The 23741-nt window shown below is 48.7% G+C and overlaps 2 protein-coding genes across 3 annotated transcripts in view; one reads left to right on the top strand and one right to left on the bottom strand.

Moving 5' to 3' along the window:
• Positions 1–1032, bottom strand: part of LOC134537704 (survival of motor neuron-related-splicing factor 30-like) — a 44512-nt gene extending 43480 nt beyond the window's left edge. The window contains exon 1 of one of the 2 annotated variants that reach the window (XM_063378433.1): positions 852–1032. In XM_063378433.1, coding sequence (XP_063234503.1) covers positions 852–923 — 72 coding nt within the window. In that variant the 5' untranslated portion in view covers positions 924–1032. The remainder of the gene's footprint in view (positions 1–851) is intronic. The other variant, XM_063378442.1, reaches the window with a different exon arrangement.
• Positions 1033–5116: 4084 nt separating this feature from the next.
• On the top strand, positions 5117–13133 carry LOC134529817 (sialidase-like). Its single transcript, XM_063364331.1, has 2 exons — positions 5117–6362; positions 12889–13133. The coding sequence occupies exons 1-2, from the start codon at positions 5117–5119 to the stop codon at positions 13131–13133; spliced, it is 1491 nt and encodes a 496-aa protein (XP_063220401.1).
• The last annotated feature ends 10608 nt before the right edge of the window (positions 13134–23741 follow it).

Below are 23741 nucleotides of genomic sequence, written 5' to 3'. Positions count from 1 at the left end.
GTAAGGGAAGCCATCTTGGCGAACTCATTAGTATTGTTCAGGAATCTTGATCTAGAAGTCTCCCCGAAAATCTACATTGCTCTACATAAAGTTTTACATTTATCGATAACTGTCTTGTAAAATCCACAGTTTCTTGTATTATTTCAAGGTACATTTATATAATTCAAGAACTTCACATGTGATTAGCCATTTTACGTTTGGTTGTGCAGAGACTCAGTTGCTGGCATTCTGCTCAAGTTAAAGTAAACGTTTAATATGATATTTTCAGGTAAATGTATGGTGTAAAATTATTGTACCCATTTATCTTAAACATCTCCCACAAATAACCTACATTTTACCAGTTTAATAAATTACTTTCAATTTATATAGCTTGATATTTTTCTGGTAGGTTATTGCATATTTAAGTTGTATGCAGAACCACATTTAGATGTATTAATGGCATTTAAAAGGTTATTTCTAGTATGTCTCGTCATATCTAAATAATTTTTTTTTTAATGAAAACCACGTGTATGCTTAGCATTAGCCTTAGTAATAGCTTTCTTGCTAGGCGAATTTTTATTATAATTAGTCGTATTTTACTTCCTAGAAAGAGAGTGCAAGACGGGTTCAAGTAGGGTAGGCTGTACGATATTTTAATAGAACACTTTTGCAGTAGGCACCTTCTAATTCCTTTATCGAAAGAACTAAAAAAGTTTAGCTATTGTCTTATTTAAAAAGAAATAAGTACGTCAAACGTTTAACCATAAATCGCCGTGAAATAATCTCTACATTCCGATTCATGGGCTAGATCCTCGCTAAGCTGTGTTCTTCCCCTTTTAACAATAGATCATTATTACATAACATTTACGTACCTGCCGCAGTTGTAAGCTGTTGCATGCCAAATTTTCTCGGAAATTTTCATTAAACAAAGATGAAAATGCCATTTTAACTTGATAAAACAATTATATGGAGTAAAAAAGTTTTATTACTGACAACGCAACGTAAATCAAAAAATTTCCGCCATTAAATTCTAAACATAGAGTAAATATTAATATAGACCACCAACCATCGACTACGTATTAAAGTCAACACAAGCTTGATTGTATTAACGTTGGACATTCTAATTTATACTTATTAAACACTAGTATATGTGATCTCAAACTTTTTTTTGTTAGTTTTGGGTGTTACAATATGGTGATGGTGATGTAAAAAGTACCTTTCATTCTCTAGGTCTCTCTTTTCTATGCAGCGAACTGAGAGGGAAGCCTACGATTCGATTCACGCCGAGTATACGACTTGCCCGAACATTACCGAATACATGCCTTCGGGTGTCATCGGTATTCTTTTGTCTAGATGAAAAAACGTCTGTTTTAAATGCCGGACATAAACAAATAAAGGTAGGAAGTTTCATAAAATAATACAAATTAAGCCATTAAAACCAAGACTAATAAGACTATTTGAGTAAATATACGAACATTATTATCTTTTACATTCGTCTTGCAATGTCATCAAATTAAAATGCGATGTAATTAACTTAAGATGTATTTTTGTTTGGATATTGTTGCGCAAGTAATAAGCAAAAAAAAAAAATGGTTGTCTGTAGTAAAGTCGGTTTACGGACGATAGTTTAAGGTGAAAACGTCATAACAAAACATTGATGAAATGATTGATCCAGAAAGAAAGGAAGTTTCATATTCGGCCTGAGACTGAGCTGTGATAGGTTTTTGCAACCAAACCATTTAGGCATTAAAAATATTATATTCTTTGAGGAAGAATTTTCTTTTTAATTTTTATATCTTTTGTATGATAAAATCTACCTCTGCATACTTTCATGAATAAAATCGAATAATTTTATTGAATTATCACTATTTTGTATGGATACAAATGAGTGAAATGAAATTTCGGTACAATTTAATTAATAAATTTACTTTTATTTGCATTCTTAATTCAAATATATTTATTACTTTTGAAATGTTGCATGCGCCGTATTTATTTTTACAAGTACAAAAAAAATTTCGCAACTGCTGGGATTCGAACCGATTACAGTTAGATAGGATGTCAGCAATGCTAACTGCACAGCAATGCTAACTGCACAGCCACATGGCCATACTTGAAAACTAATAGTTTCAGATATTATATGTGCATTTATAAAAATTTTGTTCACGGTAGGGGAATATATTATTTCGTTTTTATAACACGATATTATAACAAATATGCATCCCAAATACACGAAACTTATTTATAATGTGTTACAATATTTTTTAATACATTGTGAAAAAAATCCCGGGTGTAATTTGAATTTGACGCCGACCGCCGGTGCTCCCTCTGGTTCGCACAGGTCGTTATGCCACAACAACACTTACTCTTAAGTGCACCGAACACGCCCGAGCGTGATGTCCGCCGAGTGTGTGAAAGTGCGCCGCGACGAACACCAAAGCGACGTCAGCACCAAGCCGGGTGTGGTAATGTGCCTAATTAATTATATAATTATTCTGTCAAATTAAAACAACTAAATTAATAACAATTTAAAAGAGGATCATGTAAGGGAAATTATGTATAATTGTCTTATAAGCATATATTGTGTAACTTGTCTTTAAGTCCAGAACTGGCCGGGTCGGTTTTCCCGCGATCCACGTGGTTAGGAGCGAGGCCGTAGGGCGGTCTCGCGTGCAGTTACCGTCGGGAGCTCGCAGGGGTCGGACGCTCCGCGAACGTCGAGCCATCAACTTTCGCGCTTCATCCTCATTTCAGCAATAGTGTAAGTTTTAAAATCTTTCTTTCAGCTCGGCGCCGACCCCACCCAGTCGCACGATATTTCGTGCGACTTGTAACTTATTAATTTTTATCCCACCAGGAAATTTCACATATTTCACGTAATTCCATGTCCAGCTTAAGGACAGCGTAATAGTGGTAAGCAGTTTAGGCTTCATAGCCAATTAATTGTCATCATCGAAGACTCTTTGTAACGAGTGTTGAATGCTTACTGACTAACTTTCGCCTTTTAATTTTCACCATCTTAAACGTGTAACTTATAATGTGTAATCTAACTGAATAACTTTCAATTCAAAAGAGACTATAACGTGTACGTCTCCAGCTTACCGTATTTATGTATTTTCGAGACATTAATATTTCGTCGCATGTTAGATTGCAATCAATCTTGAACAGAGGTGCTACTCTTCATGTTAACGTGTCTGCCTAAGTTGTTGCAATCCAGAAGCTCCGCGACTATCCGCCACATCCTTCATATGGATAAGTAACCACTGTATCAGTTCGTAGATATTACTTTGCAACCTATCCTGGTCGCGCGCACCGTTTACGTTCAGAGATACGCGTGTCTCAGCGGTCAGACAACGGACGCGGCCAGTACCGGGACCAATAAGTGTATCGATACTGAATAAAGTGCAGTGTCCTGTTAATTCGTTTACCAGTTATTTACAAGGCGTCCTGGGTGGCCTGAACAGCCCAGGTAGGTTCCGAACCACGATGCGCTCCTGCCTGCAGCCACGAGGCCGAACCCCCGTTAAAACCCCTGAGATCTTTTCCAACGCTAATATTTAATTAAAAACTTAATCAGGCAGCGGGAGTGGCATCATATGGTGGGCAACTAGTGTGGCTTTTAAAATACGAACTTTTGAACGTATTTTAAACTGCAAAGTACATGAAAATTAATTTACCACGAGTGAGTTTTAAGGCCGGCAAGTGGCATTTAGTTTTTGTGACTTTTATAACATTTCGGGACTATTCACTAAGGAACATTTGTATTTCAAAAAAAATCTTAATTTTATTTTCATAACTCTAATGCGACAGTCTCACGCCAATGCGGCAGCGGAATCCGGCGCGCCGGGTCACGGGATACGGCCCCGCGGGATAGCGACGGGAGACGACGCGGCGAGATAGCGATGGAAGACATGAGGATCGGTTTCCCCGCGATGTGATAACGTCGACACCGCGAGATACGGCCGGGATTAGTTACACGACGTCTCATCGCGATCAGTTACGTTTCGGAACCGCGGGAAAGGCGCGCAGCAGACGCGGGACAGCTGCTCGGCGGCGAGTGACGTCACAGGCGACACAGAGAGACAGCCGCGCACGACCGCGCATGCATCACCGGACTTCCGCGGGACAGGATGCGTGCGAGCACGGGACACTGTCGCGGGGGTGAGGGGAGGCGGTCTTCCCTACCTGCTCGCGCCCTGTCATCGACGTCCTGATCCGTCGCTTGTATCAGTCTGCCGCGACCGCGTGACAGAGGCCACACGTCGTTATCAACATGAACGACTTCCAGGAAGCATATGAGTCCTGGGCCGAAGCGGACTTCCCAGAGCCAGGCGAGAGTTGTTATCACTACTCAAATTATGAATGTGGATTTTGTTACGAGTACCGGACGTATGGCATGACGATGTGCTGTATGCCATCATGCCCCGGCGGGACATCTGACGGGTGGTTCTGCTAGACGTGCGGGAGTTTATGGCACAATGAGTGTGTACATCCGATCGCTCGAGAAGAGGCGGAGATGTTTGGATTGAGGTGTGAATGTTGCCGAAAGAAGCAGTGTAAAGGCAGGGCCGCAATCGTCACGACGCCGGCCCCGGGAGTTCACACATCCACAAATCCTGGGGACCAGACGACCACGAAAGCCGAGTGGTCACACTGTGCGGACGCCGACACGCTTCTCACAATGTCTCTTCCTGAGACGAGAATACTCCCGATGCCACTGCAACCGACGCCGCCGTCGCCACCGCCTGCCGAGAACGCTACTGGTGCGGCACTGCGTCTCAACTTGGCAACATCGCCGCACTTCCCAGCCGGCCAACAGGCCGCCGAAGCAGATACGCACCATGACACGACCATCATGCCGCCCCCGACGCCGCCGCCCCCGACGCCACCGCCACCGCCTGCCGAGAATGCTACTGGTGCGGCGCTGCGTCTCAATTTGGCAACATCGCCACACTCACAAGCCGGCCAACAGGCCGCCGAAGCAGATAAGCACCATGCTATGACCATCACGCCGCCCCCGACGCCGCCGCCACCACCGCCTGCCGAGAACGCTACTGGTGCGGTGCTGCGTCTCAACTGGGCCACATCGCCGCACTTACCAGCTGGCCAACAGGCCGCCGAGGCAGATACGCACCATGCTATGATCAACACGCCGCCCCCGACGCCGCCGCCCCCAACTGCCGTGAAGGCTCCCGGGGAATTGACGTGGTGCAAACCAGCCGTGATGACACATCCGCCAGAGGGCAAAACGAACACTGTGGCGACAACGACAGAGGATCACCAGGAGGAACCACTCCGATGGCGCCGCCCACGGTCGCTGAGAAAGCGGCTGGCACAGGGCAGTGGCGCAAAACGACGATTTTGCGGCACTCTCCTGGGGATCAGCCACCTGCCGAGTCATTCACAGTCGGCCCGACGCCACCTCACGCACAACACCACGGGCGTGCCACTCACGCACGCCATGCACATCACCAAGGGCGTGCCACTAACGCAAGCCACGCATGTCACCAAGGACGTGCCCGTCACGCACGTCAACAAGGGCGTGCTACCCACGCCAGTCATGCACGTCACCAAGGACATGCCACCCACGCCACCCACGCACATCACCAAGGCCATGCCAGTCACGCACGTCAACAAGGGCGTGCTACCCACGCCAGTCACGCACATCACCAAGGGTGAGCCACCCACGCCAGTCACGCACGTCAACAAGGGCATGCCAGATACGCACGTCGCCAAGGGTGTGCCACCCACGCCAGTCACACACATCACCAAGGGTGTGCCACCCACGCCGGTCACGCATGGCACCAAGGCCGTGCCAGCCATGCCGGTCACGCACGGCACAGGGGGCATGAAACTTCCGCCCGCTGCGCACGTCACAGGGGGCCTGCCACTTCCGCCCACCGCACACGTCACCAGGGGCGTGCCACTTCCGCCGCCACGCCTGCCACTGAGGGTGCGCCACTGCCGCCCGCCACATGCGCCACTGAAGGCCACACCACCGCCCGCCACTGAGGGTGCGCCACTGCCGCCCGCCACACGCGCCGCTGAAGGGGCCACGCCACCACCTGCCACTGAGGGTGCGCCAATACCGCCCGCCACACGCGCCGCTGAAGGGGCCACGCCACCGCCCGCCACTGAGGGTGAGCCACTGCCACCCGCCACAAGCGCTGCTGAAGGCACCACACCACCTCCGAACGCCACGCGTGCCACTTTGGGCGCTACGCCTGCTGCTGAATGCGCCGCGACGCTGCCGCCGCCCACCTTGGCCGGCTCCATGGCGACAGGTGCAGCCCACAAAGGCACCACTACGCCGCCGCCCACCTCGGCCGCCCCCATGGCAACAGGAGCAGCCCACGCGCACACCACGATGCCGCCGGACACACCAGGTTAGTGCTTAGTGCGCCAACCAGTGCACCACTTCCATGCGAGTGAGGAGTAGTGTTGTTGAGCATAACGGCCTCGTTGAAGGGGGGGCATTTGACGCCGACCGCCGGTGCTCCCTCTGGTTCGCACAGGTCGTTATGCATGCCACAACAACACTTACTCTTAAGTGCGCCGAACACGCCCGAGTGTGATGTCCACCGAGTGTGTGAAAGTGCGCCGCGACGAACACCAAAGCGACGTCAGCGCCCGGCTGGGTGTGGCAATTCACCTAATTAATTATATAATTATTCTGTCGAATTAAAACAACTATATTAATAACAATTTAAAAGAGGATCATGTAAGAGAAATTATGTATAATTGTCTTACAAGCATATATTGTGTAACTTGTCTTTAAGTCCAGAACTGGCCGGGTCGGTTTTCCTGCGTTCCACGTGGTTAGGCCCGAGGCCGCAGGACGGTCTCGCGCGCAATTACCGTTGGGTGTTCGCAGGGGTCGGACGCTCCGCGAACGTCGTGCCATCAACTTTCGCGCTTCATCCTCATTTCAGCAATAGTGTAAGTTTTAAAATCCTTCTTTCAGCTCGGCGCCGACCCCACCCAGTCGCACGGTATTTCGCGCGACTTGTAACTTATTAATTTTTATCCCACCAGGGAATTTCACATATTTTACGTAATTCCATGTCCAGCTAAAGGACGTCGTAATAGTGGTACGCAGTTTAGGCTTCATAGCCAATTAATTGTCATCATCGAAGACTCTTTGTAACGAGTGTTGAATGCTTGCTGACTATCTTTCGCCTTTTAATTTTCACCATCTTAAACGTGTAACTTATAATGTGTAATCTAACTGAATAACTTTCAATTCAAAAGAGACTATAACGTGTACGTCTCCAGCTTACCGTATTTACATATTTTCGAGACATTAATATTTCGTCGCATTTTAGATTGCAAACAATCTTGAACAGAGGTGCTACTCTTCATGTTAACGTGTCTGCCTAAGTTGTTGCAATCCAGAAGCTCCGCGACTATCCGCCACATCCTTCATATGGATAAGTAACCACTGTATCAGTTCGTAGATATTACTTTGCAACCTATCCTGGTCGCGCGCACCGTTTACGTTCAGAGATACGCGTGTCACAGCGGTCAGACAACGGACGCGGCCAGTACCGGGACCAATAAGTGTATCGATACTGAATAAAGTGCAGTGTCCTGTTAATTCGTTTACCAGTTATTTACAAGGCGTCCTGGGTGGCCTGAACAGCCCAGGTAGGCTCCGAACCACGATGCGCTCCTGCCTGCAGCCACGAGGCCGAACCCCCGTTAAAACCCCTGAGATCTTTTCCAACGCTAATATTTAATTAAAAACTTAATCAGGCAGCGGGAGTAGCTTCAAATTATTATGTGTAACTGTAAAACACCATTGTTGGTTCAAAAGGTATTTGAATATTAAACATAACATTGTAGCGACTTGAACTGTGCGTGCCGCATCGGCCTCCGGCACTCCGCTCCCCTCCACCTTCTCCCTCTTTCCCCCCCCTCCTAGTGGTTCTATGTCTACTCGTTCACCCCCCTCTCTTATTGGCGCATGCGCGCGCTGCGGCGCGATGTTACTAAAGCAGTTGTAAATTGGTCAGGAGCCTCTTTCTTCCTTGATTTTTGTCAGGCTCGGTTGTCAGCTGTTGTAATCTACGAGCAACTTAGTCGATTAGGTTCAGTTAGATCTACGTGTGTGTGCGACCTCAGGGGAAACATGTAAGTTGGTTTGAGTTGTGTGTGAGGCGAGTCCCTTGCCTTAATGTAGAGTCATATATTCGTAAATTGGTTGTCTAAATTCCCTTTCGGCCGCCACCTTCAAAATTATTCGGTTTGGATTAATGTTTTAACGTAACCTAACTGGAAACTTAGTTCTTTTTTATTGGTAACTATCTTCCCCTGAGACGTCGCATGTATTTGATTTTTTCTTAATTATGTAAATCTTTAAATATAACTGCACTTTGCAGTAATTTTGTTATTGTAACGCTTATAACTGCACTTTGCAGAAGTTTGTAAAAATGTAAAACAGTTTGAATTGTAATACTTGACAATGCTTTTAATTCACGTCAACTGATTTGTTTAATGGGATCGTTACACGGTGTAGCCGGCTTACCTTTGAAGCCTGTTTTGTCTAAAATCATTGTTCTTTGATTATTGTATTTAACCTTGCTTAAATTTGTATTGACTTAACTTCATCAGTAACCTAATGTTTTGAATTATTGTTTGAATAAAATGTCTGTGTACCTGATAACTTTTATCTTGCTTACCTAAACTACTCTATTCACGTAAACCCCAGTCCTTGCCAGGTTCTGGCCATCTATCCCTGTGTTCCAAAGCTAGACTAGGCTTTACAACTGCGCAACTCTGCTGCAGGACTGTGTGTACTTACGTGTTTCTGTTCTTTTTTTCATGAACCATGGGGACTCCGGCAACCGGGTGGATTTACCGTTTGCGGAGAGACGACCTTATCCAGGTTTTGACGGAGGAAGCCGTTCCTTTCGAGGAGGACGCAAATGTGGCGACCCTTCGTGGATTGCTCGTCAGGCACGTGCGCGGCGCCTGGGAGTCGTCAGACGAGGTACCGTCTCGGCAAGTCCTCACCCCCACTAATCCAGTTCAGAATAATTCCAGATTTAATTAAAAGATTTTTTTTTCTAATTTGAAACTTCTCCCACGTCTCGATAGTTGTGAACCGCGTGCGGTTCTTGATTTTCTGAGTGCCGCGGCACGTTTAGCTGGTTTAAAGTTAGTCAGTGAGGCAGAGTTTTTGAAAGCTCTCCTGAGCCTGTGTGGGCCGGCATTTTTGCCACTGCTCACTGACGTCATGAATCAGAATCAGACCTTCGCACAGTTCAAGACGTCTGTGCTACTGTTTGCCTGTCCGCCACGTGTGCTATAAACGTGTAAACGTGAACTTGTATTCAGGTTTCAGAGGCGTGAGGAGCCCTTGTTGCTATTCATTAATTCTGTTGCGGCCTATGCCGAGTTACTGGAGTTGAACCTCCCAGAGGCGGAATTAACGCAAACTATTGTTAGCAACGTGTCTCCGCTAGTGTTACAGCATAGCGCCACGCTTAGCCCTCCCTCTAGTCTGAGTGCTCTCCGTAAGTGGAGCACAGAAGTGGAAAATAGATTGCTAACTGTCAAAAAATATCACGAGGATTTTCACTCCAAGGCCTCTCCAGGTAGTTCTGTTCCTGTTTCTAATTCTAATTCTAATTCTAAATTCAATTCTCCTAATGTTCAGTTTATGTCTCAAGCCAACACCGTACCCGCTCGCGCGGTGTGCGCATCGCGGCTCATTGAGTGCGCGGTTAGTGTAAGTGATCCCTCTGTCGGGGCGAGTTTTGCCGCCGGCAGACGTTATGAGTCGGCTAATGCGCCCGGCCCGTCCTCCAACCGTCCCAGGTGTGCCAACTGCTGTACTTACGGCCACGCCGTGTCTGAGTGCACGCAGTCCGCTGTGAGCCGTGAGCAGCGAAAATGCTTTCTTTGCAAGCGCACTGGGCATTATAGAAATCAATGTCCGGGAAACGGGCCTTGACCGGGCGTGCGAGAGGTCGCCACGGTCGTCGCTTGAGGAAAGCCGCTCATTACTCATACAATAATTTTGTACACGTTCATCTGTTTGGAAATAATATTCCGGCCTTAATTGATTCCGGTGCTACCCGTTCCTTGATTAGTTCCGAATTGTTCGATGCATGGAGCATCAAACATCCGCATTTGTTAAGCCGTGTATGTACCGACTCTGACGTGAAAATTTGTGTAGCCAACAGCGTAATTGTTACGTCAGACGTAGAAGTTGAAATGAACATTAAGATCGCGGGTTTCTCTTGGAACTGGCACTTTAATGTAGTTCCCGGGTTATGCCACTCGCTTATTCTAGGTTTAGATTTTCTGGGAAAGACGTGATGTTTGTTAGACGTCGCTAACCAGGAACTGGTTTTTGGTTTTCATCCTGCACATACAATTTATCTTATTCATCATGACTCCGCTCCTATCGTCATGTCGTGCGCCGACAAGTCTGACGTCATTAGTAGGGACGCGGTCATTGCTGACGTCATGAACAGGTATTCTGATGTAATTACCAACCGGTTAGGCAGGTGTGACGTCATGCCCTATAAATTTTATTTAAAGGACACGACTCCTGTTAGGGCTAAAGGACATAAAATTTCTCCTCCCAAATTGCAAAAGTTGAAAAACATTATCGATCGACTCCTAGAAGCAGGAGTTATTGCTCCGTCTGTTTCCGATTTCTGTTCGCCTTCCTTTTTAGTCCCTAAAAAGGAAGCGGGGGAATTCCGGCTGGTACACAATTACAAGGAACTGAATGACAAAATTAAGGAGGACAGCTACGAGTTGCCGACCGTAGAGAGCGCCCTTCAACATTTAGGGAATGCCACAATATTTTCCGTCATTGATTTAAATATTAGTTTCCACCAATGTTTGTTGCATCCTGATTGTCGTAAATATACTGCATTTTCTACCTCGTGGGGGCAATTTCAATTTAATTGTGTGCCTATGGGTGTGTCTTTTGGTAGCCAGGCTATGAGCCGAGTGCTAGATCACATTCTAAGCAACTTAAAATTTAAATCAGTCTTCAATTACATTGACGATATTATCGTCTACAGTGATAACCTGGAACAGCACAAACAACATTTGTGTCAGGTGTTTGATCGTCTCAGAGCCGCTAACTTGACAGTTAATCCCGACATAATTCATCTGGGAAAAGATTACGTAAAATTTCTAGATTACATTATTTCGCAAGGCAAACTCATAATGGATCCCGATAAAGTTTCCCCCATCGTAAACTTTCCTCCTCCTAGGAATGTCAGAGGAGTTCAGAGATTTCTCGGCATGACGGGATATTATTCTCGTTTCATCCCCGATTACGCCACAGTATGTGGTCCGCTTAATAATTTACGTAAAAAGAATGTTGTTTTTGAGTGGGGCGACGCTCAACGGAAGGCCTTTGACAGTCTTAAGGCCTTGATCTCTTCTCCCCCTGTTTTGGTTCTACCTGATTTTCAACGCAGGTTCGCCCTCCAGGTAGATGCGTCAAGCATCACGGTAGGTGCTGTATTGGGGCATATTGAAAACGATAGGTTGCGTCCTATTACCTATGCCAGTAGAACACTTACTGACGGGGAACGACGTCTGGGTATCTATGAAAAGGAAGCCTTAGCATGTCTGTTTGGCGTCGAGAAATTCGCGTCATATCTCGATTGTCACGAGTTCGAACTTTTTACGGACAATCAAGCGCTCAGTTGGCTGTTTAACCATCCGAACCAGCTCGGTAAACTAGGGCGCTGGGTGTTAAGACTGTCCCGCTTCAAATTCAAACTGCATCATATTAAGGTTAGTGACAATGTTGTGGCAGATGCGCTTTCGCGAATGTTTTCGCCCGATGAATTTACGACTCGTGTTTCGTCCGCGGATGAAACACAGCCGATTTGTGCAGCTGTTTGCAAAGTATTTCCGGAATCATTTCTTAGTATTCGTCAGTGTCAACAGGAGGATCCTTTGTGTGTTCAAATCAGGAAGGATTTGAGTGCCGGTAAAGCCGTGCCATATGTTGAGGAACAGGGTGTTGTTTACTATACCGGGACAATTGGTAGACAAAGGAAGGCTGTTATTCCTACATTCCTACGCCCTATGGTTCTGAAGTATTTTCACGATTCATTATTGGGTGCACATTTGGGCATCGACAAAACGTTCCGTCGAATTAGTGCACATTTAGCTTGGCCTGAATTGCGAGCTGATGTACAAAAACACGTGCGAACTTGTCGAGATTGTCAAGTCTCGAAACCACCGCAATGTGCCAAAGTCGGCTTGTATTGTGCTGATGCTCCTGTTGCTCCCTGGCATGTGCTTCACATTGACATTTTTGGTCCCTTAACATGTTCTAAAAAAGGTAACAATTGTATTTTGGTTATTCTGGACATTTTTTTCGAAATTTGTGTTGCTAATCCCCTTAAAGAACATGAAAGCAAACAGTATTGTTAAAGCCTTACGAGATCAGGTATGGAAATTTTTTGATGCTCCTGCCATGATCACGTGTGATAACGCACGTTACTTCCGCTCTGTACTGTTCAAAGACATGTGTTTTCAATGGGCCATTAAGCCTATTTACAGTAGTCCTTACTGTCCCCAGGGAAACCAATCCGAGCGAGTCAATAAAGTGCTTAAGAGCATTCTTACTGCTTTCTACAGGGATGATCAGTCGCTATGGGACAGCGATCTTGATTTTATCAACGTAGGGCTTAATTCAGCTGTGCATTCCGCTACTCGATTTCCTCCTTCAATTCCGTTTCTAGGTGGGGAGCTGACCCACCCTCTCCTTAACCTGTGGGGACTGCCGTCCCTGGAGGCTGCCTCGGATGACGAGTCACTGGAGGCCGTGCTGGATAGTGTGGCTTGTAATCTCACGAAGGCTCGTCAAGCAGTGGTAGTTCATATAACGCTTCCCAGAAGCCTCGTGGATTTTCTGTTGGACAGTTGGTCCTAGTAAAGGCGAGGTGCGAGACAGTGAGGCCGCGACGCAACCCACCTCGAGTCCTGCCAACGCCGCCAACCAGTGGATCAAGCTCCACAACCCACACCCGGATGGACAGTGGGACAGGGCCCTACGTTGCCGGTACTGCCGAGAAGACGCGTATCACTGGCATGCGATGTGTCCTACCCAGGCCGCGCTGTGGCAGAACAACCGGCCGGACAGGACGCCGCCGGGAAATGCCAACTAGGGAGCAGGATACCGGCGGGTTACTACTCCTGGATTACAGTTTCTACACCACCCACAAGGCCAGCCTGCACATCATCGGCACCTGTCAGACCAGGCGGTGAAGCTGCGCGCCACCCGTCAACGTCCCGCACCGGGTCGTCGGTGTGCGACACCATGCCACTGATGCCCCCGACACCTCCGGCACCACCTGCGGGGCCCGACCGTGCACCATCGCCACCTGTCAGACCAGGCGGTGGTGCTATGCACCACCCGTCAACACACCCCGCACCGGGTCAGCGGCGTGCGATGCCACGCCACGGCACACCCAATGCCAAGTCACCACCTGTGGGGCCTGACTGCGCACCATTGCCACATGTCAGACCAGGCTGTGGTGCCATGCACCACCCATCAGCACCCCGCACCAGGTCTTCGGCATGCGGCGCCGCGCCACAGGCGCCCCCGACGCCCCTGGCACCACCTGCAGGGCCTGACCGCACACCACCACGGCTGGGGCGAGCGGGTGACGATGCGGGAATGCTGATGCGGGTGCCTGTCCTGCTCAACAGCCACCCAGTCAACACCCTGGGGGCCACAGCGGTGAGCCACACTTACGTCGCAGCTCATCTGGTGCCCGAGGCAGACCTGGAGCAGGGAGAGGAAAGAGTCCAGCTGGCCACCCGAGGAGGTTGCACACTCACGACTGAGTGCACCCAGGTAAGGATCACCATCAGGGACATGTGCAGTCAGACAACAGCCCTGGTGATGCACAGAGCTGAGGGACGGCCTGATCCTGGGCCTGCCGTGGCTCATCCAGGAGGACGCTGCCATTGATGTAGGTGAGGGCAGGCTACACGTCGGTCGTCAGGGGCGGAGGACACTATACAGTATCAGTCAGGGAGGGGCACCACCACTGACCCCTGTCAACACTCTAGCCGACCTATGTAATGAGGTTCCCCCAGAGTTCACGGCCTGTTCAAAGAAGTTTTTATCCAGCAACCCCAGGTGTTCGCCGCCGTGGACATGCTGTGCCGCACCATGATGACACAGCACACTATCCCGACACGGCCCCATGAGCCCCGCTTTGTCAAGCCATTCGGCTTTGGGCCCAGGGAGCAGGAGGCGATACAAGAACAGATCGCGGAGATGCTGCGGGATGGAGTAATTGAGCCGAGAGTGTCGGCCTACAATTGCCTGGTGGTAATGGCCAAGAAAAAGGACGGCTCACTGAGGTTCTGTGTGAAATTCAAACCCGTCAACGCAGTCACCATCCCCGCACCACACCCACTTATCAACATCACAGATGCCCTAGCCAGGTTGGTGGAGGCTGGTATCTTCACGTCCCTGGATCTCAAATCGGGGAATTGGCAGGTGCCCCTCTGCCCCGAGGACCGGCCGAAGATGGCCTTCACCGCGCTTGACAGCTGCAGGTTACAGTTCTGCACCATGCTGTTCGGGCTGATGGACGACACCGCGATCTTCCAAGCCATGATGGTGCGCGTCCTGGACCGGTTTGTGGGCAAGTTTGCTGCGGCCTACCTGGACGATGTCATCATCTGGTCGCAGACATGGGAGGAGCATGCGCACCACCTTGCCATGGTCCTCTAATGGTTGGCCTGTCATGGACTGGCCTGCGCACCCCACAAGTGCCATGACGACACGGTGGAGCTAGCCTGCATGGGGCACATGGTGAGCGCAGATGGGTGCCGCCCCCTGCCAGCCCAGCTCGACCTGATCGAGGCCAAACCTCCCCCACGTACCCGGAAGCAGCTACAACAGTTGGTGGGGCTGCTCAATTGGGTCCAGAGTTTCATCCCCAATTTCGCCGTCGTCACTGCCCCCATGACGGACCTCCTGTCACCGAAGTTCCTGTTCAGGTGGACCCCCGAGGCCGACCATGCCCTAGACACCGTCAAGCGCCTGTTCAGGTAATGCCACACCCTTGCCCGCCTACAGCCCGCAGAGCACATCTATTTACAGACCGTCGCCAGCCAGAAGGGCATGGGCGTGGTCTTGTACCAGCTGGGTCCCGATGGGGAGCAGCGCATCGTGAAGTATGCCAGTGCCAAGTTTGGTCTGGCGGCTGTGTCTGGCGGGGCCGGCGGCTGTGTATGACGGTTGTGTGGGACGTGGGGCAGTACTGGCACCACCTGGAGGGCAGGCCATTCACCCTCAGGACAGACAGCCAGTGTCTCAAGTGGCTGAACTTGGTACAGGGGCGCAAGTCCAAATTCAATTGATGGGCACTCACCCTTCAAACATTTGACTTCCATGTAGAACACATGCGGAATCGGGAAAACCAGCTGGCAGACGAGATGTTACATCACCCCGACCCGGGCACCGAATTCGAAGACGAGGGCACTTGGGAGGAGTTGTTGCCACCACTGGGGGAACCCCCCCCCCCGACCACCCCGAAACGGGGGGAACTGTCACTCTGTACGCCACCCAACCTGCCCCAAGACCTGAAGTCGCCAGGCCGGACAACCTGGCCAGTCTCGTCCAGGTCGTGCATTGTGCGCAGCAGGCGGATGCGGTGGTGCGCGCCGACATGGCCATGTGCGGGACAGGGCACCGTTCCTTACAGCGGTGTCTGGAGGGGGAGTAACAAACACGCGCCCCAGGTGACATGGAGACCTGGCAGACCCACGTGCCCGCCGCCGCCCATCTGGCCGTGCTACATTTCTTCCATGACCACAATTTGGCTGGACACCCGGGGGCGGAGCAGACACAGGAGGCGATACACCACACTTTCCACTGGCCGGGTGTAGCTCTTGACGTATGAGACTACATGAGGGGGTGCCAGTTGTGCCAACAGCTCAAGGCCCAGAGGGCCGATGGAGTCGAGCAGCAACAACCACGCAGACCACACGAGCCCTTCCATACCCTAGGATGTCATGGGGCCCTGCCCGCGGACACCCAGGGGAAAGCGCTTCCTCGTGGTCGTCACTGACCTCTTTACGCGCTGGGTGGAAGCATTTCCGGTGTCCAATGTCCGGGTCAGGACAATCACCAGCTTGCTCGAGGGGGAAGTCTATTTGCTCTACAGGTTCACGAAGGTCCTAACAGACAACGGGAGCCAGTTTATGGGGAGGCGGTGGCGAGCTGACTGCAGTCACTGGGGCATCACCCATAACACCACGCCCACGTACCACCCCTGCAAAAACACCACGGAGAGGCAAAATCAAGAGATAAATGCCCAACTCCAGCATCGTCTGGGGGACGATCACACCAAGTGGGATGTCCACCTGCTCAAAATCTTGTACTGCCTGCGGCGGCGCACAAACGCTGTCACCGGACACTCCCCCGCAGAGCTCGTGCAGGGGCAGAACCTGGCACTCCCGGGGAAATGCCGCGTAGTAAACACAGCCATGGAGGATTTGTGGGGAAATGAGCTACGGCCACAAATCGAGGCCATGCGGGAGCAGGTGTGAGCGAAGCAGGATCATTTCCTCACGCACTGTACACCTCCAACCACACACGCACCAGCCCCCCTCACCCAAGGACAGTGGGTTTACATGTGTCAGCACCACCTCTCGGCAGGGGCCAGGAATATCTGCGTCGGGCTGGCCCCCAAGTGGTCACAGCCGCGGCAGATCCTCTGGAAGAAGGGCCCTCCACCTACGCCGTACGTACCCCGAGCAGCCGTCCGGCCAAAGTACACTGGGACGACCTATGAATGGTCAATACAACCCCGAATCCGCTACCAGCCCCCACTCCCAGACTCAGCGGGGATGTGACAAGGAATGCAGGGCTCCCTACGTCAGGCAGCAGTGTAACACCAAGGTCGGGGCCGCCCCTCATCACACCAAACAACGAGTCAAGGGAAGGGCACCCAGGCGACTCAACCCCTCCTGGTCCCACGAACAACGACGTCCGCCCGGCTAGCAACGGACATCACACCAACAAATGATCAACCTGACGAGTCATTAGAGGTGGCACTTCCCCACCTACACCCCTATCTCACCCCTCCCGACATAGACGAGGGCCAACCAACCGTCTGGCACCCAGACGACGAAGCACCCACACCTGAGTCTGACGAACACGACGAACCTTGGTGGCCGCTGGACATAGACCTCAGCGCATCCACATTCAGGGTAACAATAGAGGAACCGGTGACAGAAACGGGGGAGGGGGAAGCCTCAAGGATGTACCTGTGCCGAAAGCGGCGGCTGTTGCAACACACATGCTGCACGGGAGTACCGTCATCAGAGGGAGGAGGAGACAGGGCAGCTGACCCTCAGGACCTGTCACACAGGGACAGCTCGGACACAGGGGCCCCGGACAGGCATGCCGACACGGGGACGGCCCGCCTGAGTAGGGACCGCCGAAAGCCCGCCCACCTGCACGAATATGTCACCACTTCCACCCAGGCCCCCAGGGGGACGAGCAGTGACAGGGATGCCAGGGCCACCGATAGGAGCCGCACACACGAGGCGGACCCCCACCCCACCCGCGACCAGCCCAGCCACACCTGTCAGGCCCCGACCCACCTAATGGGACTATTTCCTGGGCATTATCACGTCGCCCTCAGTGACATATAGCCCGAAACCATCAACACCCACACTGTGGGGGACCGATTAGGGCAGCTGCCACCACCCAAAGAACAAGAAGGGGGTCCCTATTTGCATGGGCCGACCACACCGACCCCAGGTACCCCACCTACAATCCAATCTTGCCCTCGGGGACACTGTGAGACGACCGAGTGCGGCTATACAGTGTGTGTGAAGGTGTTTTTTTGCACAGAACGGCCTCGTCGGGGGGGGGGGGGGGCATTCGACGCCGTCGTCGGTGCTCCCTCTGAGCACAGACCATTATGTGTCCTCAACACCTAAATTAGGACAAGTGTAACAAACACGCCCGCACGTGCCAAGCAGAGCAGGGTAGGGCAGTGCATCGAACGACGTGACACTAGTCACGGCCGGCTGTGTTGTGCGATGCGCCCGGCCAGGTGTGGCGATGCGCAATCGCAACATAGCGCACATGCAATTATCATTAAGAGAAATAACTAAAACTTTTTATGCATTTAATATTCATGAATAATTATTACATGTTGATTGATATGTTTTTGTGTCACAAAATTGGCTGTCACCATCTTCCGCGCTCCATAACTTCCCACGGGAAATCGAGCCCTCCCTGGCCGGGTTGCCAGGGAGAGTCGTCAGTCGCCATCCAGCACTCATCAGGGCCGGCAGCTCCACACACATGGAGCCTTCAATCTTCGCGCCAAAACCAACATGTAGCTTTCATAGGTAAATCTTGCAATCGGTTTTCATCCGCTCCATGGCCGGCCCTAAATCGACCGTACAATGTGTCGTGCGGTTCTTTATTAATTGTGTGTGACTCAGTCATGAGTCGTTTCGCGTAATACGTAATTTTATTGTTTTGGGCAGCATGCCGATTAGCCCGCGCTTCACGCCATAATTCCTCCGTCAGGAGATTTGAACTTTGCCCACACGTGGCGGCGTTGTGCCAAACACGAACAGTGACTTACTAACGAATCAGTTCCTGGGACGTGTCGCGGTCGCGAGTGTGTTTCCGTGCCCTAATACCGCCGCGCCCGCGCCCAGCATAACGTGGTCCCACGCCACCACGAGGATGGACTCTTGGTAATTATATTAATTTCCTCTGAGCAGTAATCTGTATCAGATTCATCCCGACCTACGGGACATTCCCATATCAGACTCTATTCCCCGGTATCAATGTTAGCATTAGTTCAGCCATCAGCCACGTGTAGTTTTGTAATTCCAGTGTTTCACCTAGGTCATTAATTAGTTAATTAATTGAAGTATTCCTTTGTTTCACTGTTCTAAGTATCTGTATCCGCAACATCCAGACGCGCCACGCGCATTCATCGCCTCTACTCGTAATCTCAGGGTAGCCTGCAACACTCGGTGGGGTATTTCCAGGGAATTCCGTAAACCGTGAATCAGTACCGCCATTCGAGAGGGCTGTGTGTGCGGAGATGAGAAGGTAGATGGTGATACAGCCAGTTACGTGACGGCGTACTGTACCAGGTGACATAATGTACCGTGTGATGTGTTAATAAATCAAGTTACATTTAGATGTTTTTTTAATCGTTAAGGCATCCTGGGTGGCCGAAACAGCCCGGGGAGTCCTTGCCGACGCGTCCCTGCCTGGAGCTACGAGGCAAAGAACCCCGCCCTCGAGTCAAAATCTTAGTTTTCTCAACTTAAATTTCATTAATTTTAAAACAGGCAGCGGGGACGGCGACAAATAGTTAATGACAGACCTGAACATCCGGTAAGATTGTCATTATTGGCACACAGTACCCACATACACTGCACCACTGCTGATGTTGCCATCTTTACATCAGTAAGATCCGGGGCGCGACTCGACATTCTTAGATGCTCACATAGTCGCGAGCACAGATGGGTTTCACGGTAAATGATTACTGTCTTTCTGGTCTTAAGTCAAGATACATGGAGGTAGATGTTCTTGGCATCCTGCATTGAATTACAGACGAGTCCCTGGCAAACTGGAATGCTGTTAGCTACATGTGAATGAATACAATTACCCTTACATGTTATAAGAATCAGCCATCCCCCAATGGTCATGCTACAGCAAATACAAAACCCTAATACACGATATAGCGAAATATGAAAGGCCACTTATCGGTGGTTAAGAAATACTAATGGTGGCACCTAGCATTAAACTAGTAATGAGCCACATGGGCTGAACAAAAGAATGGACCCCGAAAGTCCTGGGGCCTTAACCGAAAATAACACGTGGGTGTGCATATCGCCTAACTGGAATAGTAGTCCTGCATGGGTGAAGCTGGAAATGTCGTGATGACTAAGAAATGTTAGCTGAAGTCTAGGACACGACTAGCACCCTGACTAAACACTTAAATTATGTAAAGTGCAGAAATGTCAAAAAGTGTGGGCACACATTTTTATGTTATGCGGCAAATAAGTAGGACGGTTGTGCAGGCCAACCACGGGGCCTGATGCATAACGATTCTATAACTTATGCTATTGCAGTGAAGGTATCAGCAGACAAAGATTGATGGACCCCGCAGGGCAATACATGCCTGGTCTGCAAGATGGATGGTGACGAACTGACTGAGACCATTGCTTATTCTGGCTACTATGGTCCAGCTTTCCACAAAAACATGTCGTATGCAAAAGAGTAATTCGAGCCATGTCCCCAGCCTAGTCGCACTAAAGTTTAATTTGTTATTTATTATTTTAGTGACCTTCCCTGTAAAATGTTTGTCTAACAATTACATAATTAACACAATAACAATATTATGAGGAGCAACAACCACTCGGGTGGCAATCGATACGTCGGTGGCTGCTGGCATTTGTGGCATTGCACTAGCTTGCCTCTGTTGCTGCACTGTGGGCAAGTTCGGATCATACACCCCAAGGCGAGGCGGCAGTCGCCATAGTGGTCTGTTCGGGTTGGAGAAGTGCCAGTGGATATCATCATACTAATCGTCTAACCGGTGGCCCTGTGTGGGCGAAACTGAGAGACATCTTATGACACGTAGATGACTACTGAAGCCCAGGTCACAACCCGCGACTGGATGAACTTTTGTAAGAAAACAAAAATTCTCGCATGGTGCACAACTGCATTAGATTAAACAGCTGGCGAGTTCGGACCAGGTGTAGGGCTATCTACAGAACCTGAAAACTAAGAATTATTGCTGAGAAGAATGATGGACACAAAAGATAAGGAACTCTGTGGTGCGATATGAGTCTAGCACCATCGACGAGAGATGTCGAACTGAATGTGAACCTGAATAGCTCTGCCACTATGGGTCATTTCCCACGTGTAACGTGTGACGCCGCTCTTGCTGCCTGTTTTAAAATAAATGAATTTAAATTGTGAAAACTAAGATTTTGACTCGAGGGCGGGGTTCTTTGCCTCGTGGCTGCAGGCAGGGACACGTCGACAAGGACTCCCCGGGCTATTTTGGCCACCCAAGATGCAGTAACGATTAAAAGAACACGTAAATAGAACTAGATTAATTTACACGTCACACTGTACATTATGTCACCTGGTACAGTACATCATCATGTAACTGGCCGTATCATCGTCTACCTTCTAATCTCCGCACACACAGCCCTCGATTAGTGGTACTGATTCACGGCTAGCGGAATTCCTGATGACTACCCCACCGAGGGTCGCAGGCTACCCTGAGATTGATAGAGACGACGATGAAGGCGCGTGGTGTATCTAGCTGTTACGGAGAGTGATAGTCCGGACAGTGAGTCAAAAGAATAATTAACTGCTCACTTATTAAATGGCCTAGACAAGCACTGAAATTATACACTACACATGGCTGATGGTGGAAACTAATTCTAACATTTATACCCGGATATAGAGTCTGACACGAAATGTCCCGTGGACTGGGAAGAGTCTGATACGGAAACACAGCTCAGATGAATTAATATAATTACCGAGAGTCCATCCTCGTGGTGGCGTGGGGCCATGTAATGCTGGGTGCGGGCGCGGTGTTACCGGGACACGGAAACTCACTCACGACCGTGACACGTCCCAGGAACTGATGCGTTAGAAAGTCAATGTTCGCGTTTGGCACAGGCCGCCCTGGAGGAATAATGGCGTGAAGCGCGAGCACATCAACGTGCTGCCCAAAACGATATAAATTACGTAAAACACTAAACGACTCATGGTTGAGTCACACACATTTAATAAAGAACCGCACGACACGTCGTATGGTCGATTTAGGGCCGGCCGTGGAGTGGATGAAAACGGATTTAGACTTTTTGTTAGACAAAAACATATCAATCAACATTAATTAATTAGTTAAGAATATTACAGGCATAAAAAGTTTTATTTAATTATTTTAATTATAAATGCATGTGCACTATGTCTTGGTGGTGCATTGCCACACCCGGCCAGGTGCTTTGTACAACACAGCCGGCCGTGACTAGTGTCACGCCATTCGATGCACTGCTCTTCCTACTCAACTCAGCACGCGCGGGCGTGTTCGTTATACATGCCCTAATTCAGGTGTTGAGGACACATAACGGCCTGTGCTCTCAGAGGGAGCACCGACGGCGGCGTCATGTGTAACTCCGGAGTAGGCGAGGCCATGTCTTTGTGGTAAGTCACATCATTTCAAAAACCCTTAATAACAATGTAATAAATGTCAATGACAAAACATTGTGTAACAAATCATGTACATAAGCAATAAAACATATTTTTAACAAAAAATAGCATGATCGATTATCGTCTCGCAGAACCACACTGCACTCACATTACTCGGAGTGTGTTCGTTGCACTCACACGGCCGCGTATATGTCCCGGAGAGGCGATGCCCAGCCATAATGGCCTGTGTGAGCAGAGGGAGCACCAACGAGGGTCGTCAACACATAAGTTTGACGACAGTCATTGGTGCTTCCTCTACTCACTCAGGCCATTATGTTCTGTCGATTTCTTGTTGGGTGTGTGCAGTGACAACGTGCGAGATGGCTGTGTGCTGGAAGCACTCTAGGTTGTGCGACACATCGAATATCGACTTTCACCTTCGCGATAGTTCACCCAGTTTTCAGGGTTTATTAACATAAATTAAAACTTTATTTATTTATTTATTTTATTTATTTAAATTTGTTACATGCCCACCGACAGTCTTGAGACTTTAGAGGTGGGCACGACACAAAACAAGTACAACACAAAACAAGTACAACACAAAACAAGTAAAAACAAACACTATCACAATAACTAGAGACAGCACAGGATAAACACAAAACATGAAAACAGAAATGATATAAATACCAAAAGGACAAGATAACATGGCACATTACTTAGCGAAATGTTAATTACATAATTATTAAATTATACACAAAATATATAAAAAAAAATGGATAATACAAAATATAACATGTGAGTAGAGGACAAGTTAAGAGGATAAATTTTTAAGTTTAGACAATTGATTATTATTGTGATTCCTAACTAATCTGTATATTATGTCATTAAAGTTATGTAGAGTACAATATGTTTGGTATAAACGAGAATTAAATTGTGGTATTTTTAACCCAGTGGTTTCCAGGAGATAAGTACAATTAATTTTAGCGTTAAAACAATTTTCAACAAACAGAGAATCTAAATATACTCTACGTGCACCAAGAGGAGTTAAAGTAGGTGAAGGAAGGTTTTTTAAGTTTATTAAATTAATTAATTTTGTTTGTATACTTTCTAGTTTATTTGCATCGGCCGACTTTATGTCATTCCAGATTACTGAACAATATTCTAATTTGGACCTTATTAAGGCAAAATACAGGGAGAGAATTGAGTCTGAATTGGTAGCATAGAAAGTAATAAATTTGATCATAGCAAGGGTTTTGCGGGAAGACATGTATAAATAGTTTACATGATTATGGAAAAATAATTTAGAATCTAAAATAACACCAAGATCCTTAATTGTTGAACATTTCGTGATTACAGAGTTTTCTAAAATATAATCAAAATTAAGTGGTTGATATTTCCTTGTAAAGGATATAACAAATGTTTTGTGTTTATTTAGTGTAACCAGATTAAATTTACACCAATTGTTTACTTGGGAAATGTCATTTTGTAATAAAATACAGTCATTCTGTGTTATTATATTCCTAAATATTTTTAGATCATCGGCAAAAAGTACTCC

This window comes from Bacillus rossius, chromosome 1 (genome assembly GCF_032445375.1).
Source record: "Bacillus rossius redtenbacheri isolate Brsri chromosome 1, Brsri_v3, whole genome shotgun sequence".
Classification (NCBI taxonomy): Eukaryota; Metazoa; Arthropoda; class Insecta; order Phasmatodea; family Bacillidae; genus Bacillus; species Bacillus rossius.
The sequence above is the reverse complement of the archived record's forward strand: the minus strand, read 5'-3'. Positions and strand labels throughout refer to the sequence as shown.

Coding starts and splice junctions, on each gene's coding strand:
- LOC134529817 (XM_063364331.1), top strand. CDS start 5,117: ATGATCAACACGCCGCCCCCGACGCCGCCGCCCCCAACTGCCGTGAAG. Junction 6,363..12,888: donor GATGCCGCCGGACACACCAG/GTTAGTGCTTAG, acceptor TCTGTTGGACAG/TTGGTCCTAGTAAAGGCGAG.